Source organism: Tachysurus fulvidraco, chromosome 10, assembly GCF_022655615.1.
Source record: "Tachysurus fulvidraco isolate hzauxx_2018 chromosome 10, HZAU_PFXX_2.0, whole genome shotgun sequence".
NCBI classification, from domain to species: Eukaryota; Metazoa; Chordata; class Actinopteri; order Siluriformes; family Bagridae; genus Tachysurus; species Tachysurus fulvidraco.
In genome coordinates this window covers 13,291,114-13,316,810 of record NC_062527.1, presented here as the reverse complement: position 1 = coordinate 13,316,810, position 25,697 = coordinate 13,291,114, and the positions used below count along the sequence as shown (strand labels likewise).

At 39.6% G+C, this 25,697-nt stretch overlaps 1 protein-coding gene across 1 annotated transcript in view; it reads left to right on the top strand.

The window, feature by feature from the left end:
- brsk2a (BR serine/threonine kinase 2a) overlaps positions 1-25,697 on the top strand; it is a 183,688-nt gene that overhangs the window by 81,944 nt on the left and 76,047 nt on the right. Inside the window, exon 2 of the mRNA XM_047819701.1 lies at positions 16,464-16,558. Coding sequence (XP_047675657.1) covers positions 16,464-16,558 — 95 coding nt within the window. The remainder of the gene's footprint in view (positions 1-16,463; positions 16,559-25,697) is intronic.

Genomic DNA, 25,697 nt, shown 5'->3' with positions numbered 1-25,697 from the left:
GAGGTATAAATAGTGCTATTGTTTGGCTCGATTAATTCTTCCATGTAGAAAGTGTCTGTGGAAACTTTTGTTTGCTACTTAGGCAACTTTGTCAACTCTCTGACAGTCATTACTGTTTAATAAACTGTGTGTATTGTTGGACTTTAAATCCTTATGGCATGAATGAATCGACACTTTAGTAATGTGTCATGGCACTGCGTTCATTTCTCAACATAACAAAGCAAAGGGCTGTGATCGTTAAATAAATGTTAAGTCTCTGAAATCCCAGAGCACTGCAAAGTCTTGTGGGTTTGAACTCCAGTTGGGATTAAATTAACAGGACATGAAACCGGAGGACGGCTCAAAACCTTCACACATGTCATTTATTCCAAAATCAGTGGGGATAAGCTGCTTTTGAGGATACAGCAGATGAGTAGTACTTTTCATAGAAAATTATTGAGCAACAGTAGTCGAGACCATTCAACTCAACACAACTGAACTGGATAAAAACTGGAGTACCCAGAGGAAACCCCTGAAACACCGGGAGAACATGCAAACTACACACACACACACACACACACACACACACACACACACACACACACACACACACACACACACACACACACACACACACACACACAAACACACACACACAAACACACACACACAAACACATCACTATGGGGGTTTTTACACCTGGTCACTTCATGCGTTTTCTGTGATCCGATAGCTATCTGATCAGAAAAAGACCAGGTGCATTTATGAGTGAGTGAGTGACGTGACATACGGCTAAGTACGGTGACCTATACTCAGAATTTGTTCTCTGCATTTGACCCATCCAAAGTGCACACACACAGCAGTGAACACACACACACCGTGAACACACACCTGGAGCAGTGGGCAGCCATTTATGTTGCAGCACCCTGGAAGCAGTTGGGGGGTTTGGTGCCTTGCTCAAGGGCACCTCCGTCGTGGCTGTCCCGAGACTCCAACCCACAGCCTTAGGATTACGAGTCAGACTCTCTAACCATTAGGCCACGACTTGCCCAAATGTGCCCTAATGTAAATGGAACAGTTTTAACAAATCAGATAGCTATCGGATCAGAGAACACACATGAAGTGACCAGGTGTAAAAAGGCTCTATGTCACCATACCACCTTTTTATAGTAATAATAATAATAATAATAATAATAATAATAATAATAATAATAATAATAATAATAATAATAATAATACACGCTGTAAGTTTTTGCTCTAATGCTGTAAAACCCCATTCAGTAAATTCAGACAATGTGATATTATATAATGGGCCGTCAGAAAGCGTAAAAAAAATAAAGTAGACATGAAAGTGGGTGACGCTAATGGTACTTGGTATCAGAAGATTGAGATGCGGTATGATTGATGGTATGGTATGATAGCACAGGGATTTGCTTTGAAGCTGATGGAGCTCTATATTGCAATGGCTGATGATATTTTTTTTAACCTGTTGTGTCCTTACCTAAACGCTAACCTGCTGATTCTCTTTGATGTTCAGCATCTTATATATTTCCCTTTAAAAACAAGAAGACAGGGTTCTAGGAACATGTGTGCAGTGATGTTACTGTTGTCTGAATTCTTTTCAACAGATAAGAACCATTATGCGTCATGTTATTGTACATACACTTTAGGGAAAAAGTATGCTGCTGATTGAGCACAATTCTGCACAGCTACATTCTCCAAACTACTAGAAAGCCTTCCCAGGAGAGCGTGGGTTATTATAAAGGCAAAGGGTAGACCAACTTGGTGTTAAAATAGTCACATGTAGCTATTATGAAAAAGGGTCTACATACATAATAAGTCTACAATATCTGTCGGTTAAGTGGAAGACATGCTAAAAAAAAGCCTCAGTTAAAACTATTCTGTGTGTATTATTTTATTTTTGGGCCCAGATGTTCTGGCACACACATATAAAGCCCAGCCCTGACACCATATATTCAAATCAGCCCCCTCATGAATTATGCAGGCTTCTATAATGATGCATTCTTTTTGCTGACGCAGGGTTGGGGGCATTAAAAATAGATCTGAGTGCAGCAGGAGGCAGGAGCCCTGCTGAGCTCTGTTTTGACTGCTGTTTTTCCCACCATCATGGCCTAACTTAGTGCAAGCCTGAGGTACTCAATATCGCATCTTGCTGGAGGACATTTAAAGACATCTCGAACTTCCTGTTCTGCTGTTTGTATTCTGTAGGTGGAGCCGAGGAAGTTTTACCCTGATTTCATCAGATGAACTCAGATGATCAGATTAACCCATGTATGGTGTTCAGGTCTGTGGGACCCCTACTCATAAACATCAATAGTTTTGAAAAACTTTGCTTCCTTGTAAATTTGTTGATTTTTTCCCTCTCATAACTTTTTTAAAAAATTTTTTATTACATTTTATTAAAAAACAGCAAAAAATGGGTAGCACAAAATGTGATGTAATAAAGTTAAAGGGAAAATATTAACCATATATGCTGTTTATATTGCTTGTAATTGGGATGAAGTAAAAATCTGTAGAGTATTTTAACATAAAACCTTTGAATACTCAGCCAGTGTCCACCAGACCTACGAACACTGGCTGAGTCACAAAAAATACGAACATCATACAAGGGTTAATCCCCGTTTTAAGGCCAAGGTGTTTGTAGTATGCACTAGAAAAGGAACTCAATTTGAGATTTTAGGCTGTCAAAGGAAAAAATAGCAAGTTTGTAATTCCTCTAGCAGTGTTTCTGTTCTTGTGCTGATTGGACAGCCCGAGCGGCTGCTGTAGCTCGCGACCAGCTAGAAGGCTTATATTCACTTTCCCCCAGTAAAGGTAATCAAATTTTGAGGTGGTGTGTGCAAGCATTTGAATATCAATGACCCCTAACAGCGTTGGCTGCATGCACAGACAGGCAAATGCTTATTGGTGACTAGTCTATCACTAGCATGCGAGAAACTGTGCCACCAACCGCCAGCCTCTGCCCTCTCCATCTCCCCCGCTCTTGGGCACCTCTTAAACACCTGTAAAAAACCCTGCAGGTGTTGTAAAATGATGATGTACTATAAGTGTAGATGATTCCAAATCATTCTACTCCTTCTTCCTTTTCCAGACACTAGCACATGTTTGTGTGCAATGCTGTTAACTGAAAAGGTATCAAAGTAATTTTGAACACCGCTCAGACTCGTATATCACCAATTGTAGTGCATTAGAAAGCAGCCAGACTTCTGGATAACATCTGGCTATGTAAAGCTAACTATAATTTATCTACAAGCATGCTAAATAAACAGCGATGTCATGTTAAATTATCTAAGAGCAAATTCAGACTGTTTTCAAAGACCGAAGACTATTATTTAAATTTTCGTTAATTCATCTACAGAAACAGATTTATCTTGGTCACCGTTGTAATTGAACCAGAGTCTGTCTCGGGAACACTGCGCGTGAGGCAAGAATGCATCCTTGATAGGTTGCTGATCCATCATAGAGCACCTGGGGCAATTTAGAGCAACATCCAATTCACCCCCTGGCAGGTGGAAGGAAACCAGAGAAGCTGAAGGAAATCCTTGTGGGCACCGGGAGGACATGTGAAGCTCCTTGCAGATGGTAACTAGAGACAGCAATGCTGCTTACCCACCAGAGTGACAGATTAGTCTACAAAGTCCTGTGAATTGTCTTATGTTCTAGCATTCTGTATATAAAATATACTTTTACACCAATGTAGATAGTCCTCAAATTTTACCAAAATGGCATTCATTAAAAATCAGACAATCTGATTATACTGTCTAGCAAGGCAGTAACTGTCTCTATTTCCTCCCTGGCTCTCTGGAGGCAAATGAAGGGTTGAAGAGCAATCCCATAAAGCACTCTAGACATCCTCAGGCACAGATTTATGAAGTCATATTCAGGAAGATGCTTTAACCTTTGACACCTCTGTAAAGGGTAGGAGTCTATGCTGGGAGTTCCACATGAAGGCAGCCAGAATGTACGTCAATCTGTGCTAGTGTGCAGGCATGACTGTGTGTGTGTGTAATGTGTTCCTGGTGGAAGCAGGCAGCAGATGTTTGCCTCGGTACAGATTAGGGCAGACGGCCCTGGTGGCTCCCTGGCATCGGTTGTTGCGGTTGTGTAACTGTGGTGACAGCAACAGCATAATTGAGTCACTGAGGACATGACATGCCTGTGCTACCGCTTCCTCTCTCATCACTAATGTGGCCTAATCGCTATGGCCTTGTTACAGGAAAAAAACGAACACCAATTCATCATCTCGAGTGACTGATGAGCATCCTGAGATCAACCGTGCTTCTTATTATTCGAAGTGACATCTTGAGCATGCTTGTAGAAATCCTCCAGAAACCTGTTAAATTTGTAATTATGATGATATTTTCATCATTTTTATTCATTATTTAATGATTCTGCTCGAGTGTTGACTTCATCTACTTCGTCTGTTTGCGCATGGCATTTGAACTCGGTTCAATTCAGTTCAGATTTATTTGTGTAGCACGTTTAACAGTACACATTGTTCCAAAGCAGATTTACAGAACTTCTCATAAGCAACCCAAAAGCTCCCTGAATCAACATGAGGAAGAAACTTTGAATGAAACCCATTCTCTTCAGCATGACACTGAATAGCAGGGATGTAAATGTCATTATAGTCATTAAGATTAGAGCAGCAGTTTTTACCTACAGTATAAGTCTGCAGTATCAAGGTGGAATCACTGAATCATGGAAGAAACTTAAACTGTTATAAACCATTTTTGGAAATCAGAAAACTATAAAATTAAAGTAAAGCATAAGGATGAATCAGAAAAAAATTATGCAGTGAAATGAATGCAGATTATCCACTGTTGTTGTGATGTCATCACAACAACCATTCAAACAAAGCCTTATCATGAGTACAGCTATCATAGAAAGTTATTACATATGTGTCTTCACTGCTAGTGGTTATGATGAAGAATATTATTTTTGCAAGTTTCCTGTTTTCTGCAAAAAATAAAAAAGGACAAATAATGTGTAAGATGTGTCGCTAAATCAGGCATTTTTGGCATTAACAACCCTGTGAGGACTGTCTGAATGCACACAACATTACTTGAAAACACACTACATGACTTTCTCCGAAATTCTCCGAATCGCTGAACCGCTCCACACTACACGACTTTAATCTCTTGTGATCTACACAAGCGCTATATGAGCAGTCACAGATTAGACCAACACACTACACAACTTTTTTTTGTACCTTGATAGATCTGCATGGTAGCACACCTGATCCCCAAATCCCACTTTCTTCCAAAAAGCATTGTGAACACTGTGACTGTTCTGGTGCTTTCTGCTTCAGTTACAGTATATATATATCACATCATATAATATTACCTCTTCTTTTTTATTCTTACTTCTGTTCATTCTTTTTTAACTTCTTAAAGTGAGTTTATTGACATGCACAGTCCCAATGGACTGGCCTGGGTTTTCATTTCACTTTAAGTTGTATAAAAATATGACATAAAATTGTGAGAATCTTTTTATTTTATTTTTTCCCAGTTATTTAGGTATCATTTCAAATCTTTTTAAAAATTGTGCTTATAATTTGAATTCACACTAATTGTTTAAAGATAAACTGGACTTAGGATTGCGCTACACAAGACAGCAGATGATTGTGATTGTCCTCTTGGAACAAACCTCTGTCTCTCACTGGTTGTTGCTCATTTCTGCTCTTGTTGCTAGTCACAATGAAGCTCGTATTACACAGTTGCTAGACACTACACATCGCAGATCCCTGAATTAATCAGAGACAAGGACATTTTGCTTAAGCCCATGTACCGTGTGGTCCGCTTGACAGATAATCTCAGTATACGGTATGATAAGACTCGATGTATGACTAGTTTGGAATTATTTCTCAAGTTCAACATCCAGTATAAGAACATTCTACTGTTGTAATGTGGTTGCGTCATCACTAAGCTGTGCAAACGCTCTCGTCTCGACTCACTGCTGTATCTGCGAGGCACCTGTGTGCGTTACAAACAGCGCAGTCTTCACCCCCAACAGCCCTAACTCAAAGAGAAGCTTGAGCTTTTGAAGATGCCTGCTAGCAGCTCTTCTGCAGCGCACCACCCTCGATTCCTGCCTGCAGAGAGAGATGATGCTTTTTTCCATTTTTTCCATTTCATGATTAAAGTTTAGGAGTTTATCACATCCTGTGTGTTTCAGCGTTGCATAACCATGCCTCATCTGGAGAGACATTACTGTGTAGATATGAAGGAGACAATTTGTGATGAGGAGAAAAGAGAGCAATTTCTCCCTGAATCTAAGACAGAAGGTAAATTGGGGAATTGGGAAAGTTGTTGACTTACTGAATAACTAGCATGAAAATGGAGTGAGGACTAAAACTAATATACTGTATGACCTGCTCATTCAGGGTTTGGCAGGATGGCTGATTTTGGGTTTTTGAGCCTTAATTCCTGCAGAGTATTTGATATCTATATATGATTTCTATATTCTACCACTCCTTTAAACTCACAGTATATGAGATCTGATAAATCTCAGTCACATGGTTTGAGAGATAATATCATATTTTAAAAACCAAGCATGGGCAATTTGAACTCAAATATTTTAGCTTTTTTTTTTGTGTGTGTGTGAAAACTATTTATTTGTTTGTTTGTTTATTAGAAATCTTGCCAGGCTACTGTATTTCAAAGTCAAAATAACTGCATGACTATTCTATCTAATACAATTGCTTCTTAACTCAAAGCTGTAAATGATCTGGAGCTGTTTCCTCACAGTACTAGGAATTGAGACAGAGCTCAAACTCCTCACTCAGTCACAGAGCTCAAACTCCTCTCTGTCACAGAGCTCAAACTCCTCTCTGTCACAAAGCTCAAACTCCTCTCTGTCACAGAGCTCAAACTCCTCTGTCACAGAGCTCAAGCTCCTCACTCTGTCATAGAGCTCAAACTCCTCACTCTGACATAGAGCTCAAACTCCTCACTCTGACATAGAGCTCAAACTCCTCACTCTGTCATAGAGCTCAAACTCCTCTCTGTCACAGAGCTCAAACTCTTCTCTGTCACAGAGCTCAAACTCCTCTCTGTCACAGAGCTCAAACTCCTCTCTGTCACAAAGCTCAAACTCCTCTCTGTCACAGAGCTCAAACTCCTCTGTCACAGAGCTCAAACTCCTCACTCTGTCATAGAGCTCAAACTCCTCACTCTGACATAGAGCTCAAACTCCTCACTCTGTCATAGAGCTCAAACTCCTCACTCTGACATAGAGCTCAAACTCCTCACTCTGTCATAGAGCTCAAACTCCTCTCTGTCACAGAGCTCAAACTCTTCTCTGTCACAGAGCTCAAACTCCTCTCTGTCACAGAGCTCAAACTCCTCACTCTGTCACAGAGCTCAAACTCCTCTCTGTCACAGAGCTCAAACTCCTCTCTGTCACAGAGCTCAAACTCCTCTCTGTCACAGAGCTCAAACTCCTCACTCTGTCACAGAGCTCAAACTCCTCACTCTGTCACAGAGCTCAAACTCCTCACTCTGTCACAGAGCTCAAACTCCTCACTCTGTCACAGAGCTCAAACTCCTCTCTGTCACAGAGCTCAAACTCCTCACTCTGTCACAGAGCTCAAACTCCTCACTCTGTCATAGAGCTCAAACTAATCACTTTGTCACAGAGCTCAAACTCCTCTCTGTCACAGAGCTCAAACTCCTCTCTGTCACAGAGCTCAAACTCCTCTCTGTCACAGAGCTCAAACTCCTCTCTGTCACAGAGCTCAAACTCCTCTCTGTCATAGAGCTCAAACTCCTCTCTGTCACAGAGCTCAAACTCCTCTCTGTCACAGAGCTCAAACTCCTCTCTGTCATAGAGCTCAAACTCCTCTCTGTCACAGAGCTCAGATTTTATATGTGAAGGAGGAAAACCTACAGTTATACAAAAACAAATGAAGAGAGAGATGAAAGAAAAACTAAAAGGTAAATCTAGCCACACATAACATTTTGTAAACTTCTAATAAAACTGTCACAGTAGACCTTCACTTTATCAAGTTACTATTTTCAAAATGTTTGTCCTGTGTTTTAAAGTATTTTTGCACACTTGCTTCTTGGAAACTGAACTCAGCATGAACTAAATCTCTCTCTCTCTCTCTCTCTCTCTCTCTCTCTCTCTCTCTTTATGGAGAATGGGGTATAAACAGAAATAATATGGCAGTGGTGTCCGTACTATTTAAATTAAAAGGGCTAATATATTTTTTTCTGCAGGAGATACACACTAGAGGTAACAGTGAAAGTGAATTGGGTACATGGTGAATAGGAAAAGCTGTTTAAAGCCATGGGACAACTACTGGTACAGGTGTAGCCATCACATGAATCTGAACATCTTACTAATAAATCAAACTGTGAAAGGAAGAATATTATTAGAGTTCAGAGGAATCGGTTTTGTACTTATTATGGGTCTGAGTGTGTAGAAAGTGTTCATGATGCTGAAAAACAATGTTTCAGAAATTAGATGACAATGTGTGCCTGGATGTTGGAGGGGATTGGGATTGCACTACTAATCTTACAGTGGACAGGATTGAGGAGGAGACTCACAATGAATCAACTGTGATATTGTAAAAATTATTAAAGAGTTTGATTTTATAGATGTATAGATGTAGAAATACAGGCATTAAACAGTATACATGATATAAGTTTTCTGAGAATAGGGTAAGTGGAACAAGGCTGGATAGTTTTTTTTGTAATGTGAAATGTGTGGAATAATAGGGTGATGCATGCTTTTATTTCACAAATGGTCTGTCAAAATAGTTTTCTTAACATTTCTGGACTATATTAGGACAGGACCTATATGAAGTACTTTCGGAAATCATTAAAAGTAAGTTACTTTCCACAAGTTGTACCTGCTTTCCAAGAAAGCGGATCTAGGATTCCTTAAAAATTGGAGACCGTTATCCTTGATATGTTAGACTATAAGTGTTATGACTCAGCCCGGACTTTGGCCACGTGCATTTGTTTGTTTATGTTCCTCGTCACATGTTTGCCCTGCCCTCGTCTGTTCCTCCCTGTGTCCACACACGTTCCTAATTGTATCTGATTTTCTTTTGTATTTAAGTGTGCCGCATTGCCGATGGCAGCGCGGAATCTACTGTTGTCCTGTCCTGTCTTTAGTCCTGTCCTGTCTTTGTTTTGCTATCTTGCGTTTGGGTCCGCTTCCTTACCCCGTGTCGTGACAATAAGATATTTGCATTTGTAAGATATGTGTTTATCACATAGACTCAATTGTTGTCTGGACTGACTGGTTCAGGATGTGGGTTCCCAATAGATAAATTATGGTACTGATAAGATTGCAGTCTTTTTTTAATAAGAGATTTAATTGATTTTACTCTAACATTGGTATTCTTTCATTAGACCAGGAAAAAGCATTCGATTCTGTTGACCATGTGTATCATATTAATGTTTTAAAGAGGTTTTGGTTTGGTGACCAATTTATTTCTTTTATTTAATTATATTCAAAACAGTTATTCTGTAAAGCCTTTGTGATTGTTAAAGCTGGTGGTGGATTAAGTGCTGCAGTACCTGTATTGAGGGGAATTAGGCAAGGTTCTACACCCTCTGGGCAATTATATTGTCTTGCTTTTGAACCATTGTTATGAAGGGTAAGGAGAGACCTCAGAGGAACTTTTATTTCAGCATAGATTCTAGGATTAGAGTGTTTTTAGCAGCCTATTATGATGATATTACAAATATCATGACTTCAATTACAGGTTAAAATTATGTTACAGCCTTAACAAAAGCTATCAGTGTGAGGAAAGCCTCATCAGCAAGGCTGCACTGGTTTATTATTGGCCAGTTGGAGGGACCAGGGCCTCCAAAACTGCATTACTGTGGAAAAGGGATAGAATTTTTTAAAAAACTAAACATTTCAGAAAAGAAATTATGACGGAATGCTGGAAAATGTGTCTGCTCGATTGTCTAAATGGAAATGCATTTTACTGCAATTATCATACAAAGGGAGAGATCTGGTGGTAAACAACTTGGCTGCTTCTACCTGTAGCATAGAACTATAGTCATTGATCCACTTGAGAAACTGGTCTGCATGATACAAAGGACAATTGTGGAATTCTTTTGGAGTGCAGAGCACTGAATTTGTGTAGCAGGACTTTGTCTTCCTATCCAGGAAGGAGGACAAGGCTGGTAGATGTTAGGTGCCAGCTTCATGCTTTTAGGATACAAACAGTTCAGCGGTTGATATACAGTAAAGACTTGGCTTGGACTCAAATCGCAAGAGTGATCATGCAAAGGGCAGATGATCTTGACTTGTATAGATATCTCCTTTAACTGTCAAAGAGAAGTCCACGAACCAGGGCACTGGGATTAAGAAGAACAACTGTTCTTCAACCCAATGATCCAGACAAGACTTCTATCCCCTATGACCATTCATTCATGCCTGCAGAAAAATGTCATTGTAAAACTGGGTCACCAGAGACCAACAGAGCCCCTTAAAGAGGGGACGGGCCTGAAGTCGTCAAACCTTACATCAAAGCACAAAGTGGCTACACGGAAGACATTGGAAGGGGACACTTGCCAGACATGAGAAGCGAGACGGAGTTTCCAAGATTCAAAGTTTCTCCTCTTATAAATGATGAGCAAGAAGATGAAGTTGCTGGTTCAATCCTGTCCTTTAACACTCATCAGATTATGTATGAAGAATCTGCAATCAAGAAAGCAATATATCACATCATAGTCATAGTCATGCACTTGGACTCGATTAGAAGGCTAGAAACGGCAAGAAATGTGGCCAGGATTGTTGGAGGTGGAGGACCCTGTAAAAACCCCATCTGATTTGAAATTTTAAATCTTGATTGTCCTGAGATATGGTTTAAAGATGTATGGTTATAAATTGTAGCAATAAAGATTTGTTAAACCTCTCTCTATTGTGATGTCCTTCTCCTTCTCCTTCTCCTTCTCCTTCTCTCTCTCTCTCTCTCTCTCTCTCTCTCTCTCTCTCTCTCTCTCTCTCTCTCTCTCTCTCTCTCTCTCTCTCTCTCATATCACCACTTTCTTAATCACTCTGTCCCCATTCTGTACCTCAATAGTAAATCCACACTGGAGTTTCAGAACAACGGTTAGTGTTTTTTAGGCTCTTGTTCTTCATACTGTAGTTAAAATGATACACAGATTTAGGTCAAATTATCCCCCTTTCTTACAGACCCTCCATCCATATCCACTCTAATATAACATAGTCTTGTACGGATTATCCTGACCATACAGTCATTAATCATGGGTGGGTTTGAAGGCTAAAGCCTGGAGACCCGTGCAGACAGAGGTCACCTCTAAATGAACTCCACAGCCTGAAGGAAGCAGGGCTTTCTCATTATGAATATATTGCTGTGGACTGAAGAGCTTTTGATGCTATCGATTAGGGGGGAGAGTGAAAGTGAAGGATTAGGCAGCTGAAGTGTGTTCACTGCTGTGAAGGGATATAGTGAAGTGTGGAGAGGGAGGAACTCCCTCAGTTTATCTAGTTTATGAAAACTCAAAGGAGTAAGAGACCGAGAGACTGCTTGTATGCTTTTTTTCTTCATTTCTTTTTCTTTCTTGTTCATCACTGCATCTGGAGTGACATTAAAAAAAGTTATTTGTCTGGAGTGACTTATGAACGTAATAAATGATTTTAGAGTCAGCCATAAGGGAGGCTGTACAATGTATTAAATGCAGGGTTGCCAGTATTTTTCACGCATTTGGTTTTGATAAATGAAATATTTTGGATTTTTATTTGACTTGATTTTCTTAGAACAAATTTAATTCAACGAAAATTCAAATTTCTCTCAAAATCTGTCACAAGGCCATTATTTTTCATAAATGAATTTCAAGCCACCTTCTTCTGGACCTGATTCTAATAAGATTGTAAACATCATTTAGTTTGTTCTTATACCAGTAAGCTGTAGACATTCACTATATAGTCTAATTTGAATTTTCGATGTGTGAAAGCATTTGACATCTTCTTCATCACCTTCCTCCTCCTCCTCCTCCTCCACCTCCTCCACTTTCCCCTCCTCCTCATCCTCCCTTGGGGCCAGTAGGTTTAACTTCTTTCTCTTTTGCCCTTCTCTTTCAATTTGATTTTTAATTTATTATTATTTTTTTGCTGGCTTACAATGGACACCTTTTAAACTGGCATTGCTCTCTTGTAAAGGTCAAGACTTAAATGTGATTTCCTTTCTAAATGAATGTCATGCTTTGTTAAAGTTGTGGTATAGATACTATATGCTGTAGCAAAGTAGGCAAACTCTCTAGAATTTAATTTTGTACCGTGATGTATCTGGCTGTCAGAATACCTATGATGCTCCATTCAGAATACAGTCTTTAAAGTCATTGTCTGTCTTTGCACATTTGGCTGTAACTAGACATTAAAATCTAAAAAAACTATATTCGATTTCAGTAAAGACTTTATAGTAAAAAAAAAGTCCATGTGAAGGGTTTTCAATACAATTCAATTTTATTTGTGTAGCACTTATTTGTAATGGACTTTGTCATGAAGCAGCTTTACAGAAATGTAGAAAATTAGTATATACAGTATATATTTTAAATTGTATACATTTATGACTGTGCTTGTTTCCCCAAGCTGCCACACACATTTCATGAAGCTGTATTTGTTCCCTATGTGTTGTTACACTTTGTTTTTTGTTCTTTTACCATTCATTATCTGTGTCTCTTGTTTAGACACAATAACCCTAGCATGTGTATTATTTATAGTCATGCCACGCTTGTGACTATTAGAGATAAACATGAATGCTGAATGATGATTTTTATTCAGAATTTGCAATCTGTACTTTCTGAATGTGTCTTTTCTCCCGGATGTTCAGTGTGGGTCAGAGAAGAGGTATTGTCCAGTGTTTGTGTTTTCAATATCACACTACAATTACACACCCACAGTGGAAAAATGACCTAAATTAAAACTTAAAGTGCCTGAAGCTGGTAGTAATTCCAGTACCCCATTATTCCCCAAATTACTATGTATGTTAGATGGTTCTTTAGTTGAAGCAGAGTGCTTGAGTCTCTCCAGATTAAGAGTTTTGCTCAAGGACACAGCAGCAGGGGGGAGTGGAAGTGAAGCTGGTGATGTCAGCAGTCTTGTCTTACCATGCTTCAAATCCCTCAGTGCCCTAAGGTTCTTAGCCTTGGATTGTCTCATGCAGTGCTGAGCAGCTCCTTTAGCCCAGTATGTCTCAGCAGGAGAAGGACACACTCAGCCAGATCAGTGATGCACTCCGATTCCTCCATGCTGCTCTGATCCTCTTTGCTTCCTCAAACAGAGCAGGGTTGTGTCTGAACGAGCAAGAGAGAAGCTGCATGTGTGTCTGTGGCTATGACACGTGGCTATGTATGAGTGTTAGAGAGCATGTGAATGAGAATCCAAGTTTGTCCTATACTTTAGAAAGTATTTTTCCCTTACAAAACACAATAATTCATTCACACTTGGACTGGCTTCCTGGCAGGGGATTTGCCAAATTGTGTTCCTGATAATTATATGAACGCATCTTGCAGGGATTGTTATTGGTTAGTTATTGGCAGACTGACAAATACTTTTACTCACTGACTGTCTGATTGGTTGAGTAACACCCCACTGTTGAGGTGCATATTTGTTTAGGACATCCATGTTCAAAGAAACACGCAAAGGTGTTTATGTCAAGAAGTTAAGTGTAGAGGAACTGAGAACAGTGAGCATGAGGCAGGAATACACAATAGGACTCGAGTTCATCACACACACACACACACACACACACACACACACACACACACACACACACACACACACACACACACACACACACACACACACACACACACACACACACTTTTACACACAGGTAATTTAGAGCTGCCAATCTATCTAGAAGCATGGAAGGAAACTCGAGATTCTGGAGGAAATCCACATGGACAGTAGCCAGAGGTCAGACCTGGAGCTGTGTAGTAGCAGCGTTACCTACTGCACCATCACGCCATCCCAAACTACAGATAACCAAAGCTAACCGGATCAGTTATAGCATCCGTAACATTTTGTCTTCTTTCCATCCTCTTTATTATAAGGGAATGTGACACACAAGTATGTTGGCAGACACTTAACAGGACTTTTTTAACAGACTTGTAGCTATATAATACAAACATGAATTACTAAAACATGGACTAACAATCTATTGATAAATCTCTGGGAAGAGTAACAAGGAGCTGTTTTGCCATGGAGCTTTTCACCCAGTAAAATCTCACCAAATCCTGCCTTATCTGCTCCAATTACTATGAACTCATAGTAAAAATGAGTAGTGGATATTATCTGGATGTGTGGTTGAGCAAACCAAGGCAATTGTATGTGCAGTTGTATAATACAGCTGATATATTTCTGAGAGTAAATTCCACACAGTAATACAGTATAATCAGTATATTATCCCCAGAAACACAGCATGAATACTGAGGGTGGGGCATGTTGGCTTAGTGGTTAGCATGGTTCTCTTGTGCCTGCTGGGTTGGAGGGTCGATTCCTGCTTCCAACCTGTAGGTAGAGTTTGCATGGTCTCGCCATGCCTCAGGGTTTCCTCTGGGTACTCAAGTTTCCTCCCCAGTCCAAAGACATTTTCTGGAGTCTGATTGGCATCTATAAATTGTCTGTAGTGTGTGTGTGTGATTGTGCTCTGCCTCCTGAGTGTCCCCCTTTATTGTTCCAGGAGTCCTGTGGGATATACAGTATAATCCTACTATCAGTGTAGGATAGGATACAGAGGCATTACAGAAAATGGATAAATAAATAAATGGAAGGATAGATAGATAGATTCTGGTCAAAATTTCCCATATGTGCAGTTAATGTATATTTTATTAGGAAAGAGATAATCAGCCACCTTACTTCCCGGTCTGTTGAGACGGATGTTAATCAGTGTTTTGGCTCTTAAGGCATAACCTCTGAACATCATATAGTCCCTAATGACTTCCCTGGCCCACCCCCAAACCCACCATCATATGAAGCTTTATGATGTTTAATTATCTGTGGCTTGCTGCTCTCTCACTTTTTTCTTCTTTAAACACATTTTTCCTCATAAGGAAGTCAAACAGAAATAAGTGAGTATCGGAGTGGGTTTGTTCAGAGTGATATTGTGTTTGGTGAGCTGTAGTCTCTACACTTCATTATCCAAATGTACTGTACGTCTCTTCATCCTTTAGTGCCGTGAATTTTCTCCGAGCTGCTTTTTTTGTGTTTCCTGCAATACTTGCGCATGTCCGAGGTAATTATAAAGATATGAAATATTCATTATCTGGTGTAGCACAGGAGTTGAACTCTTCCTCTGTACACGCTGATTTAAGCGTTTAGGGCCCAGATGACGCAGGCAGAAAAATCTTTGAAAACGCTTGCTCAACAGAGAGAGTGCAAGGCTTTCGGTATAAAGATTTTGTCTAAAAAAAGTTATTGGGTGTCTCTCTCTCTCTCTCTCTCTCTCTCTCTCTCTCTCTCTCTCTCTCTCTCTCTATGTCTATCTGTCTTGTCTCTGTGTCTGTCTGGCTGTACAGGTATGTGTGTGTGATAGGGCTTGTTTGTCTGTCTTTCTTTTCTGTTTGTGTGAGTGTGTGTGTGAGTGTGTCTGTGCGTGTGTGTGTGTGTGTGTGTGTGCGTGTGTGTGCGTGTGTGTGTGTGTGTGTGTGTGTGTGTGTGTGTGTGTGTGTGTTGGAGTGTGTGTGTGTGTGTGGGTGAGTGTGGGTGTGCGTGTGTGTGAGTGAGTGTGTGAGGGGTGTGCATGTGTGTGTGTGTGTGTGTGTGTGTGTGTGTGTGTGTGTGTGTGTGCGTGTGTGTGAGTGTGTGTGTGTGTGTGTGCGTGTGGCTACTGGCTTTAAACACAAGCGCTTGCCTTTATACTTAAAACTGTGATTGAAACAGGAAAATGTAATTTTACCTTTTTGCCATTTGCTATGAGATGTAATGTAAAACAGTGTACCATAAGAAGCAAGAGGCAACTGAAACCATTTTTTAAATCCAAAACAGATTAATATGATGATAAAAATAATGAAAAAGAAAATCACATCATTTGAACAACTGATATGGGGTCTAGTTAACTGTTAATATATTACTACTAATGAACAGTTCTAGCTGTAATATTCACAATACATCAATCCCAGCAAAACTTAAATTAATCCCCCCGCCCCACACACACACACACACACAAACTCAAATGAATACGGCTTATTAGGATTCCAGCAGCAGTCCTCAGCCATGTAGGTGAGATGTGAGATTATTCACTAAAACAAGTGTGAGACTTGGGGATAAACTTCCTTTTGAAAATGTTTTTTTTCCCCCCATGTGGCACCGGCAACAGCAGCAGAATTTATAATGTAAGGTGTTCTGTTATAAATGAGAACAAATAATATTGAAATATGTTCTGAGTGTGGTTGGTTTCTGAAATGTAATCATATGAACGTGTTTTTAATAATCAGTTCATAACTTTTGCCTGCTTTCTTTCTCCTCAGGCCTGGTGAAGCTGGGAATCCACTGTGTAACGTGTCAGAAAGTCGCTATAAAGATCGTCAACCGAGAGAAACTCAGTGAATCTGTCTTAATGAAGGTAATCCCTCCACAACAGAGGAAAGTCAATAAAGACTAAACAGATAAAGCTTGTGAAGCATGGTATTCTTTGGAATTGGTTAGATTGTGGCTATTGGGTTTGGGTTTTGTTACACTCTCAGCCATCTGAATCGGTGTGAAGACTAGAGGAGTGTATCAGGCATCAGGAGCATACAGATATGGAACTGGGACATTATTACTCTCATGTGGGCTTTATTAAGTGTTCAGTAATGTAAAGGAAAGGGTGAAGAGCACATCACAGCCTCACCCTGTGTTGCTCAGAAATGTGTGAAAGTTCAACAGATCCTTCTGGTGGTCTGGGAGGGGAGGGGAGAGGATGGAGGGGAGAGGATGGGGGGATGACGATGGAGTCGAGAGAAGAGGGTGGAGGGGAGGGGATGGGGGTGGGGTTGGGTAGAGGGGAGGGGGAGGTCTAGAAAGGAAGGAAGGGAAGGGATTTTGCAAAAATAGAGAAAGCCCTACATGGAACAGTTAGCCTAGTTAATACAACATGGTGTTAATAAATATTCAACATGGTGTTAATAAATATTTACTCTGAACCTGTATAACACTGACATCTTTTTTTTTTCATTTTATAACATTGTCTGAAGGGTGAAGCTTGTTTTTGCCTGTATTTCCAATATAAAGCATGCAGTCGTGTCCCCACCCCCCACCCCCCCGTCTCTCTATCATCACCCTTTCCCGTCCGCACATTTGTACTTCTGAAGTGGCCAATAAAAAATGTGTTTTAGGAACTTTAGGAAATTTAGGAACACAGGAATGACACCTCTAAATTTGCTGCATTATTTATTGTGTGTGAAATGAGACCCCAGCCGAAGCTCAGTCCATTATTAGCTCTTCAGATGGAAGTGGCCTTGGGAACGTGCTGAGTGAAATCGAGGGCGCAGTAACCTGATTAAGGATAATTGTCTTCCACAGGAGACATATAAAATGATGGGATTCTTATTATTGGGTAATAGAACCTCATAGTGAGTCATTTGGTGGTTTGTTTAAAAACCTTCATTTCGTGCTTGGTTATTAGTCAGCCTTGCAGCAGAACCTCAAGTTGTCTTGTTTTAGGGTTTAATTTTGGCTTGATTGGTTGTGGGAACACATGATGTCTTTAGGTGGCTCTTGGATCTTGTGCACGTCAGGTTCATGCAATCGGGAATATGTATTTTCTAAAAGCAGTTTGCGCTGTCCGAGTTAGAAAATGGGATGTGTTAAAATGATCCTTAGCAAAAACATTAAAGATTTTTTTTCATTAAACTGTAGCACATTCTTTTATTATACATTTAAATGTGTCAGCAAATAAGAGCCGGCAAATATTTGTGTTTTACCACTAATTATAATAAAATACACCATAGCGGTGTTGACTTGTCTTTTTCGATTCGTTAGAATGGATCGATTCATTTCTATAACAGCAGCTCTGACAGTAGTGCTACCTGTAAGTCAAATCAGATCTTTATATTAATGCACTACTTCATATCATGTATGTCATTGTTTCTTCGATTAAAGCTTTTACGGGGACTTTCATGAGAAATTCAGCACATAAACAGGTTCATAAAATCATGTACATTGGTGATAAGGTTTCTAGTTAATGATGACTTAAGAGATTTTTGGAGCATTTCGGGAAAGAATCCACAGTGTCAGTGTCAGTGCTTAGTAACGGCATCACACCATCTCATTATTGATTATTTAATAATGGAGGAAAGTCTACATGGAGCAGTTTGACTGGTTAATGCAATATGATGTTCAAGAATATTCTTATTTACTTCTATATAATATTCTGATTGCTTTCTCCATACACAAGCCCTAGTTAAATTATTTTAACTATTTATCTACTGCTGACAGACACACAAGATAGCTACTGTACACATCAGATTTTTACATATATATATATATATATATATATATATATATATATATATATATATATATATATATATATATATATATATATATTTTCACATAAAAGCTAGCTGCTGTTTATAATATTAGCAAGCATTAGATGTTAAGGTGCATTTGATCAGACGTACTAGAGCACACGTTTATGGGAAGTATTATGTTTACGCCTGATTAAAGAGATGTGTCTTTAATCTACATTTAAACTGGAAAAGTGTGTAAGTGCCATTGTTTTATTACTATAACACACAATGCTCTAATCTGGTTGGTCATTAATTTTCTTTAACAAGAGCTCAGACAGTAGTACTGGCTGTGAGGCAATATTATGATTACAGTATTCTGTTTACTTTCTGATTATTTAACCCGTTTCTGAATCTAGTCATGTTTTATTCTTTACTTGTTTAATTATTTCATTTGGTTAATTGTTTGCTGGTATAAAAATGTATGGAAGATTCCTGTAGCTTTTTCAGGAAAAGCATTATCGAAGTTATGTCATCGTACAACCATCGTACTTAAATGCAGTTCTGTATTTTATCTGGACGCATCGTATCCGTATTCTGCTGCATGTGCCTCAGACCAGGGTTTAGTTTGTTTGCTGAATAAACTCACTGAGCTACTGCAGTGTATGTTTGCGTTGCTCTTCCAGTTTCCAGGCAGCGTTTTTTCATTACAGCTGACTTCTGTTCAACAGCTGAACCTGCTACTTGTCAAAAAGAGGCACTTTAGGGCTAATTTTGATCTCACTCTTCCAATTACATGTGATGACACTTTAGGCAAGTTTATTGTTATAATTGAGAGAGTGAGTGATTGAGTACCTTCCAGTGTCTCCATACACAAGCCCTGATTCCTAGTATGTTTTTATCTGCTGCTGACAATCTGTTTCAGGTCCTGATTCATTTTCTTTACTTGTTCTAATGTGTCAGAATGTCATTTATGTATTAGCAGATTATTCACAGTGTACGTCACAAATGGACCGAAAACAAAAACAAATATAGCGTTCAGCGACAAGCTAGTCAAGCTCGGCTATCAGCTAATGTCAATTTTCTAACCCCACCCATCAGCTGATCTGATTCCTAACCGCACTATTGGTCCCTTTCAAACAGGGCGCCCTATTTAAATGCTTTTTTCAGTCTTTCTGCTTGGCTGTTTCCTCTGCATTGCTGCAACCCACCTCCTCCCCTAGCTCCTCCTTGGAACTGTGTGTTTAACTTAATCAGTGTCATTCTGTTTTCTCTGATGCAGGCTCTGTTCTAAATGGGGGGGGGGGGGGGGTTTGTCTGGCTGCTTTCCCAGTTAATGGGAGATTGTCCCCCCACGAAGCTGCTGCTGTTCCCTGACTAGCTTTCATGGAGCTCATGAAAAGGATGGGGAATTCAGAACAGAGCCATATCGCCATATGTAAATTTCATAAGCTTGCAAATACATTTTTTTTTAATATTTCAAAGAATTGTCTTTATTTTGACTCAAGTGGTCCTGACTGAACTATAGGTTGATATTGTGAAGTTTTTATATGAGAAATGTTCAGCGCTTTGTAAGTTTGCCTACACCAAAGTTTTACTGATGGAGAGTTTTCAATTCAGTTCAATTATTGGTGTAGAGCTTTTACCAATGGGCATTTTCCCAAAACAGCTTTACAGGAATAGAAAATTTAGAATAAAAATGATAAAGTTTCGATTTCGATCCCAGAGCCAGAGGTGATACTGGTGAGGAAAAAACTTGAAAGTAGTACTCAGACTTTTATTGATAATTTTCTATAACAAATGATTTTTTTCTGTTTATACTATACATACAGCGATTGCCATAATTTGATATGAAAAAAGGTTTAGCAGATTCTTGTGGTTTATGGATTGTTTCCAACCCCACAAATAATCTGAACCATGTTGATATTGAATTCAATAGAGTCTAATTAGTACAGAGTATTGGCTCTGTGTGATGTGATTAAAGCACAGCCCATATAAATGGCCCCATGCTGTGAAGCTCCTACTGCCCCAGGGAGCACATGGACCAAATATGCAGCAGTTCACTTTAATCTACTTCCTGCACCGAACTGTATTCGGGTATGAGTATGGTTGTGAAACTATATACGTATACACCCAATTTCATTTTTTTGGGAAAAAATCTACCATATACAGTAGGTCACCATGTAGCCCATCTGTTTTCATGTACAGTTTGTCAGCCGTGTTCAACCCCATATGTCAATCAAAAGGGACCACCTTAGGACCACAGCTGACCAGACCAGATGTTCACATGTGTCCAGATGGTCTGCAGTTGGTGTGTTAATGTTTACTGGCTTTACAGTGTTTCACGTATACGTGTCCTCAAAATGACTTGCGTGTTTATTGTTATTTATCAACTCAGACAGAGCTAAAATCGATCCAAACACTATTAGCATTATTAAGTGATAATAATACAAATCTTAAAATCTACGATCTGTTTTTTGATTTTGTTTTATTAATCCTGATAAATACCTCCCCAGGGTGTGCACTCGGCTTTTTACCTTGTCTTACATGTTGCACTTGCTGAGCTTACCCTGGCTCACTACGCAGGATTCCTCACAGAGATAATGAGCTCATCAATGGTGTTTCTGAGCCTTCCTTCCTTTCTTACCACCGGGAGACTAAACACCCTCTCGGGAGTGTGACGTATGGCTTCTGTAGCCCTGGATTAGGGAAATTAGCAGCATTTCAACAAACCTGCTTCTGACTGTCACACTGTTGAACTTGTGCTTCAAGTTGCTTTGAAGGTTTTCAGCTGTTGGGGTCAAATTGAAGTGTTTATTATTCGAAGTCAATGAGAGTGGACAGAGTGGATTTCTAGCATTTTATAAAGATTTAAATAGCAGTCTCAGTACATACCACTACTGCTGTTACTACTAATTGTAATCGATGTTTTGACTTGACATTTGTTCTGATGCCAGTTATTTATTCTATTTTAATGGACAGTCTCCTTATCCTATATTCAGGGTAAATTGTGCTACGGTTATATGTAAGCAACATTTATGCACATGTATTGTTTTGGATTTGAATAAGTTGGATGTGAGTAAAAGTAGGTGTTTCAAGGTTTCTTCAGTCATATTACAGATACAAGTTTCAGTTCCAAGTTTATCCTATTTCTATTCTGTATTTTTTACAAACGTCAGGCACATTATTTCTCCTGGTGTCTTCCCCTGTTCTGTGTGGCTATTAATGATGGTTCAGTCTGACATAAATCAGTTAAATCATATGAACAACAATTTTGTGGTGGATGTGGTAACCTAATGGTTAAGGTGTTGGCCCTTGAGCAAGGCCCTTAACATGTAAGTTTCTCTCACTAAGGGTGTCTGCCATATGCTGTAAATGTAACAAAGCTACATTGTTTTATGGGGCATGAACAATTTAATAATTGTTTTATTGAGCGTGCATTACAACTCAAAAATACATCGAATTTTTGTTTTTTGGTAGATTTTACATGGCTCCAGTAGCGATTTTGTCCTTTGTGGTTGCAGTGGTGCAAAGGACGGCTTTTTCATCTCACAGCTCCAAGGTCTGTCTGTGTTGACTGTATGATTGTCTTTGTAGGTTTTCCAAAACACGCTGTGTGCTAGATTGGTTATGCTAGTGTATGAGTGAGTGTGTGCCTGATACCCCTTGATCATACCTAGGGGCAATTTAAAGTAGCCTGTTTACATGGGCTACATAACCTTCTGGCATGAACCTAGGGATGATGGGAAACTCTACACAGACTATAACCTGAGCTCAGGAATGACCTGGGATTCTGTTATTGAGTTTATATTGCTGGTTGTTTGAGTTTAGGAAACTTCCACCTACTACAGTATATGACAGCCGTGTTTATGTAAAACTACTGCGCTCTGTTTATTTTCAGCACATCATTTGACATAGCTAGTTAGCTTAAATGATCAGATTCTCAGAATCAGCATACTGTACATATAAGTGACAACATTTGCATATCTGTCTGCTCCTAGTGACGAACACAGTATAACGAGTGGCTTTAATTGATTCCATTCACTCACATAAAGAAGGACAAAGAAGCGTCATGCTGCTTTCCTGCGCTCCTCATTGTCTTGTGCTGTCACCGTGTTGAACATGAGGACGTCAAGAACCTCACATTCCCCCTCTTTTCCCTCCTCTCTAGCCACAAATGTCACCTTTTTAAATGCAAATGCAGCACGGTGGGCGCCTGGCATCACAGTTGCACGGTGTCGCGCAGGCAGCACGGCTCCACTGCAGCGGAACAGAGGTGACAAGACTCATGGGGTTTCTGGAATGTCCCCAACACCTACACACCCACGTAGGGGGGCAGTGGGAATTGTGGGATACCCAGTCTAGTGTGAAAGCACATGTATAGTAAGTGTGGTAATGTAAGGCCTGGCAGAACGGGACTGGACAGAACGAGATGGGAAAAGAGATGAGCTCTGTACGGGACAATAAGGGAATGAATTGAAGCTATGAAATGAAGCAAAAAATGTTCATAATTTTTATTATACACAATGGTGAAATTATTTTTGAAAATGCATTACACTTACCAATTTATCAACATAATGCTTTTTATGCATTATGAATTGTTAAGACATGTTACTGTATATGTAGAGTAAAGAAATTATTATTGATGCTCTGTCATTTTGACTTAGACTTTATTTAAAGTTCACAAAAATACTTGTACATTATTCTAACCGTTAGAATAAGTATAATCATCTATCAGTAATATATTGTATTTCTAGTTTTGTATCAAAAATCTATCATGACTTCCTATAAGAAATGTTCAATAGAGTAGATATAAGCACTTTCTGTACTGTATATGTGCCTTAGGTATCCATTTTCAATTGAATAAACCATTCAGCGTTTTGATGGACAGTAATTGAAACCTAATAATCTAATGGCAAGGTGTTTGTTTGATCCCTTCAGACTCTTATCAGTATACAACTAGACAAGAGCTGGGCATCATAATGCAAAATTAGATATTTGTGCTTTGGCCAAGATTTCAGTTGTGTGCAGGGTTGCCAGATCTCAGTTTATAGTTTTCCACTTTTTCCCCACAGCCTTATTTCAAATACAAGGTGTAAGAATCTAGCTTAAACCGCAAGGGTTTGTGTGTGTGTGTGTGTGTGTGTGTGTGTGTGTGTGTGTGTGTGTGTGTGTGTGTGTGTGTGTGTGTGTGTGTGTGTGTGTGTGTCTGTGTCTGTGTGTGTGTCTGTGTGTGTGTCTGTGTCTGTGTGTGTCTGTGTGTGTGGGCGTGTGTGTGTGTGGGTGTGTGTGGGTGTGGGTGTGTGTGTGTGGGTGTGTGTGTGTGTGTTTGTGTGTGTGTGTGTGTGTGTGTGTGTGTGTGTGTGTGTGTCTGTGTGTGTGTCTGTGTCTGTGTGTGTCTGTGTGTGTCTGTGTGTGTGTGTGTGTGTGTGTGTGTGTGGGTGTGTGTGGGTGTGTGGGTGTTGCTTGCTTGCATGATATCACAGATATTAGGAACAGCTCCTATGCTAGTACGCTTGAATTAGTTCATGAAAAAATCTTAGGAAAGATCTTTTAAAGATAAAGGGGAATCAGAGATGAGTGTGGGCTTGATTAATTTATAATGTTAGGCTCAGGGTTGTTGATTGGAGGATCAGGGTTCAAGCCCCAGCGCTGCCAAACTGCCACTGTTGAGCCCTTGAGCAAGGCCCTTAACCATCACTGGTCCAGGGGCGCTGTATCACGGTGACCCTGCACTCTGACCCCACACTCTAAAGTTAGGATATGCGAAGAAATAATTTCACTGTGCTATAATGTATATGTGTATGTATGAATGTACAGTATTATGTATCAATACATGCAATGACATGCAATAAAGTGCATTGTGACATTGTTAATATTTATTATGACATCTTACAATACAATTAAACATGCACTATTCTGTTTCTGGTTCAAAACATGCAACATTTTGAAAAATTGTATAATTGATCATGATTCAAAAATCTGCGATGCCTGACACACAGATAAAGAAAACTAATATATAGTTTCTAATGTATTTTCAAAAATGTAACAACATATAAATAGAATACATTTATAGTTACATTTACATAGTTACATGTAATAAATGTATCGATAGCTCATTATAGACATGTCCATGCTAGAAACGGATACAGTGAGTGCCTGTGAGTGTGTGGCAGTGATACATGGCTGATGGTGTATGTGAGCGTGTGTTTATGTAGAGGAAGAGCCTGTGTGATTGAGCACTGTGGTGTGTGACATGTGATGCTCTGTGAAATGATGTCCTAAGGGAATAGCAAATGTGTGTGTGTGTGTGTGTGTGTGTGTGTGTGTGTGTGTGTGTGTGTGTGTGTGTGTGTGTGTGTGTGTGTGTGTGTGACAGTGCACACAAATAAAACACATTCCTGTTGACAGCAGCTAACAACCTAGCCCTAGCAGGTGTACCGTGTGTGTGTGGTGTATAAGTATGTGTGCATATGATGTGTTGTCTTGTTCTCTTTTTCTAATGAAGACTATGAGGCAGAGGCACGGCAGTGTGTGCCCGGTCTGCTGATCTACTCATCTCTGTTCGGAATCTGGATCCTTTTTTGCCTCAGGCCTGATTAATATTCATTATCCATGGTGACTCTGTGCATCTTTGAAAAAAGACAAGACGGCTGTGAGCAGAGAGTGATGAAGAGGGGACGGAGGAAGGGAAGAAGGAGGGTGTCTAGAAATTGATAGTCTGTGAAAAGAATGAGACAAAGTTGAAAGCTAGTGATTGTGTCACCGTGACTGTGTTAGGGCTGACCGATGTTTTTAGGGGGGGAAAAAATGGTATCCATTTAAAGAAGCTACACACAGTGAATATCAATAAAAAGCTATGCTGTAAAAACCAATACCTTTTGTACTGGGCACTATATTTTTATGTAAATACATTTACTGTCAGCTGATATCTGGCATGATCATTAAGAAATCACAAGACTGAAATCCCAATAATGCTGCAGCCTGCTTAGAAGGAAGAATTTCACTTTACACATAAAAAAAAACACTTCCTCCAAATTGTTAATATTAATAGCATCCTTCCCTTATTTTTTCATGCAAATGTATAAAGTCCAGCCCTGTTATATACAGTATGTTAGACTGTCTGGGTTTACAATGGATCAAGGCTGTGCAGTATTATCTGGAGATGGCTTATACCAAGATCAGCTGTAGCTCCTGGGCTCAGGTGTGGCTCCTGCATGATATGGGGTGAAAACCCACACCCACAGCAGTCCTTGGTGGATTGGACACCCATGA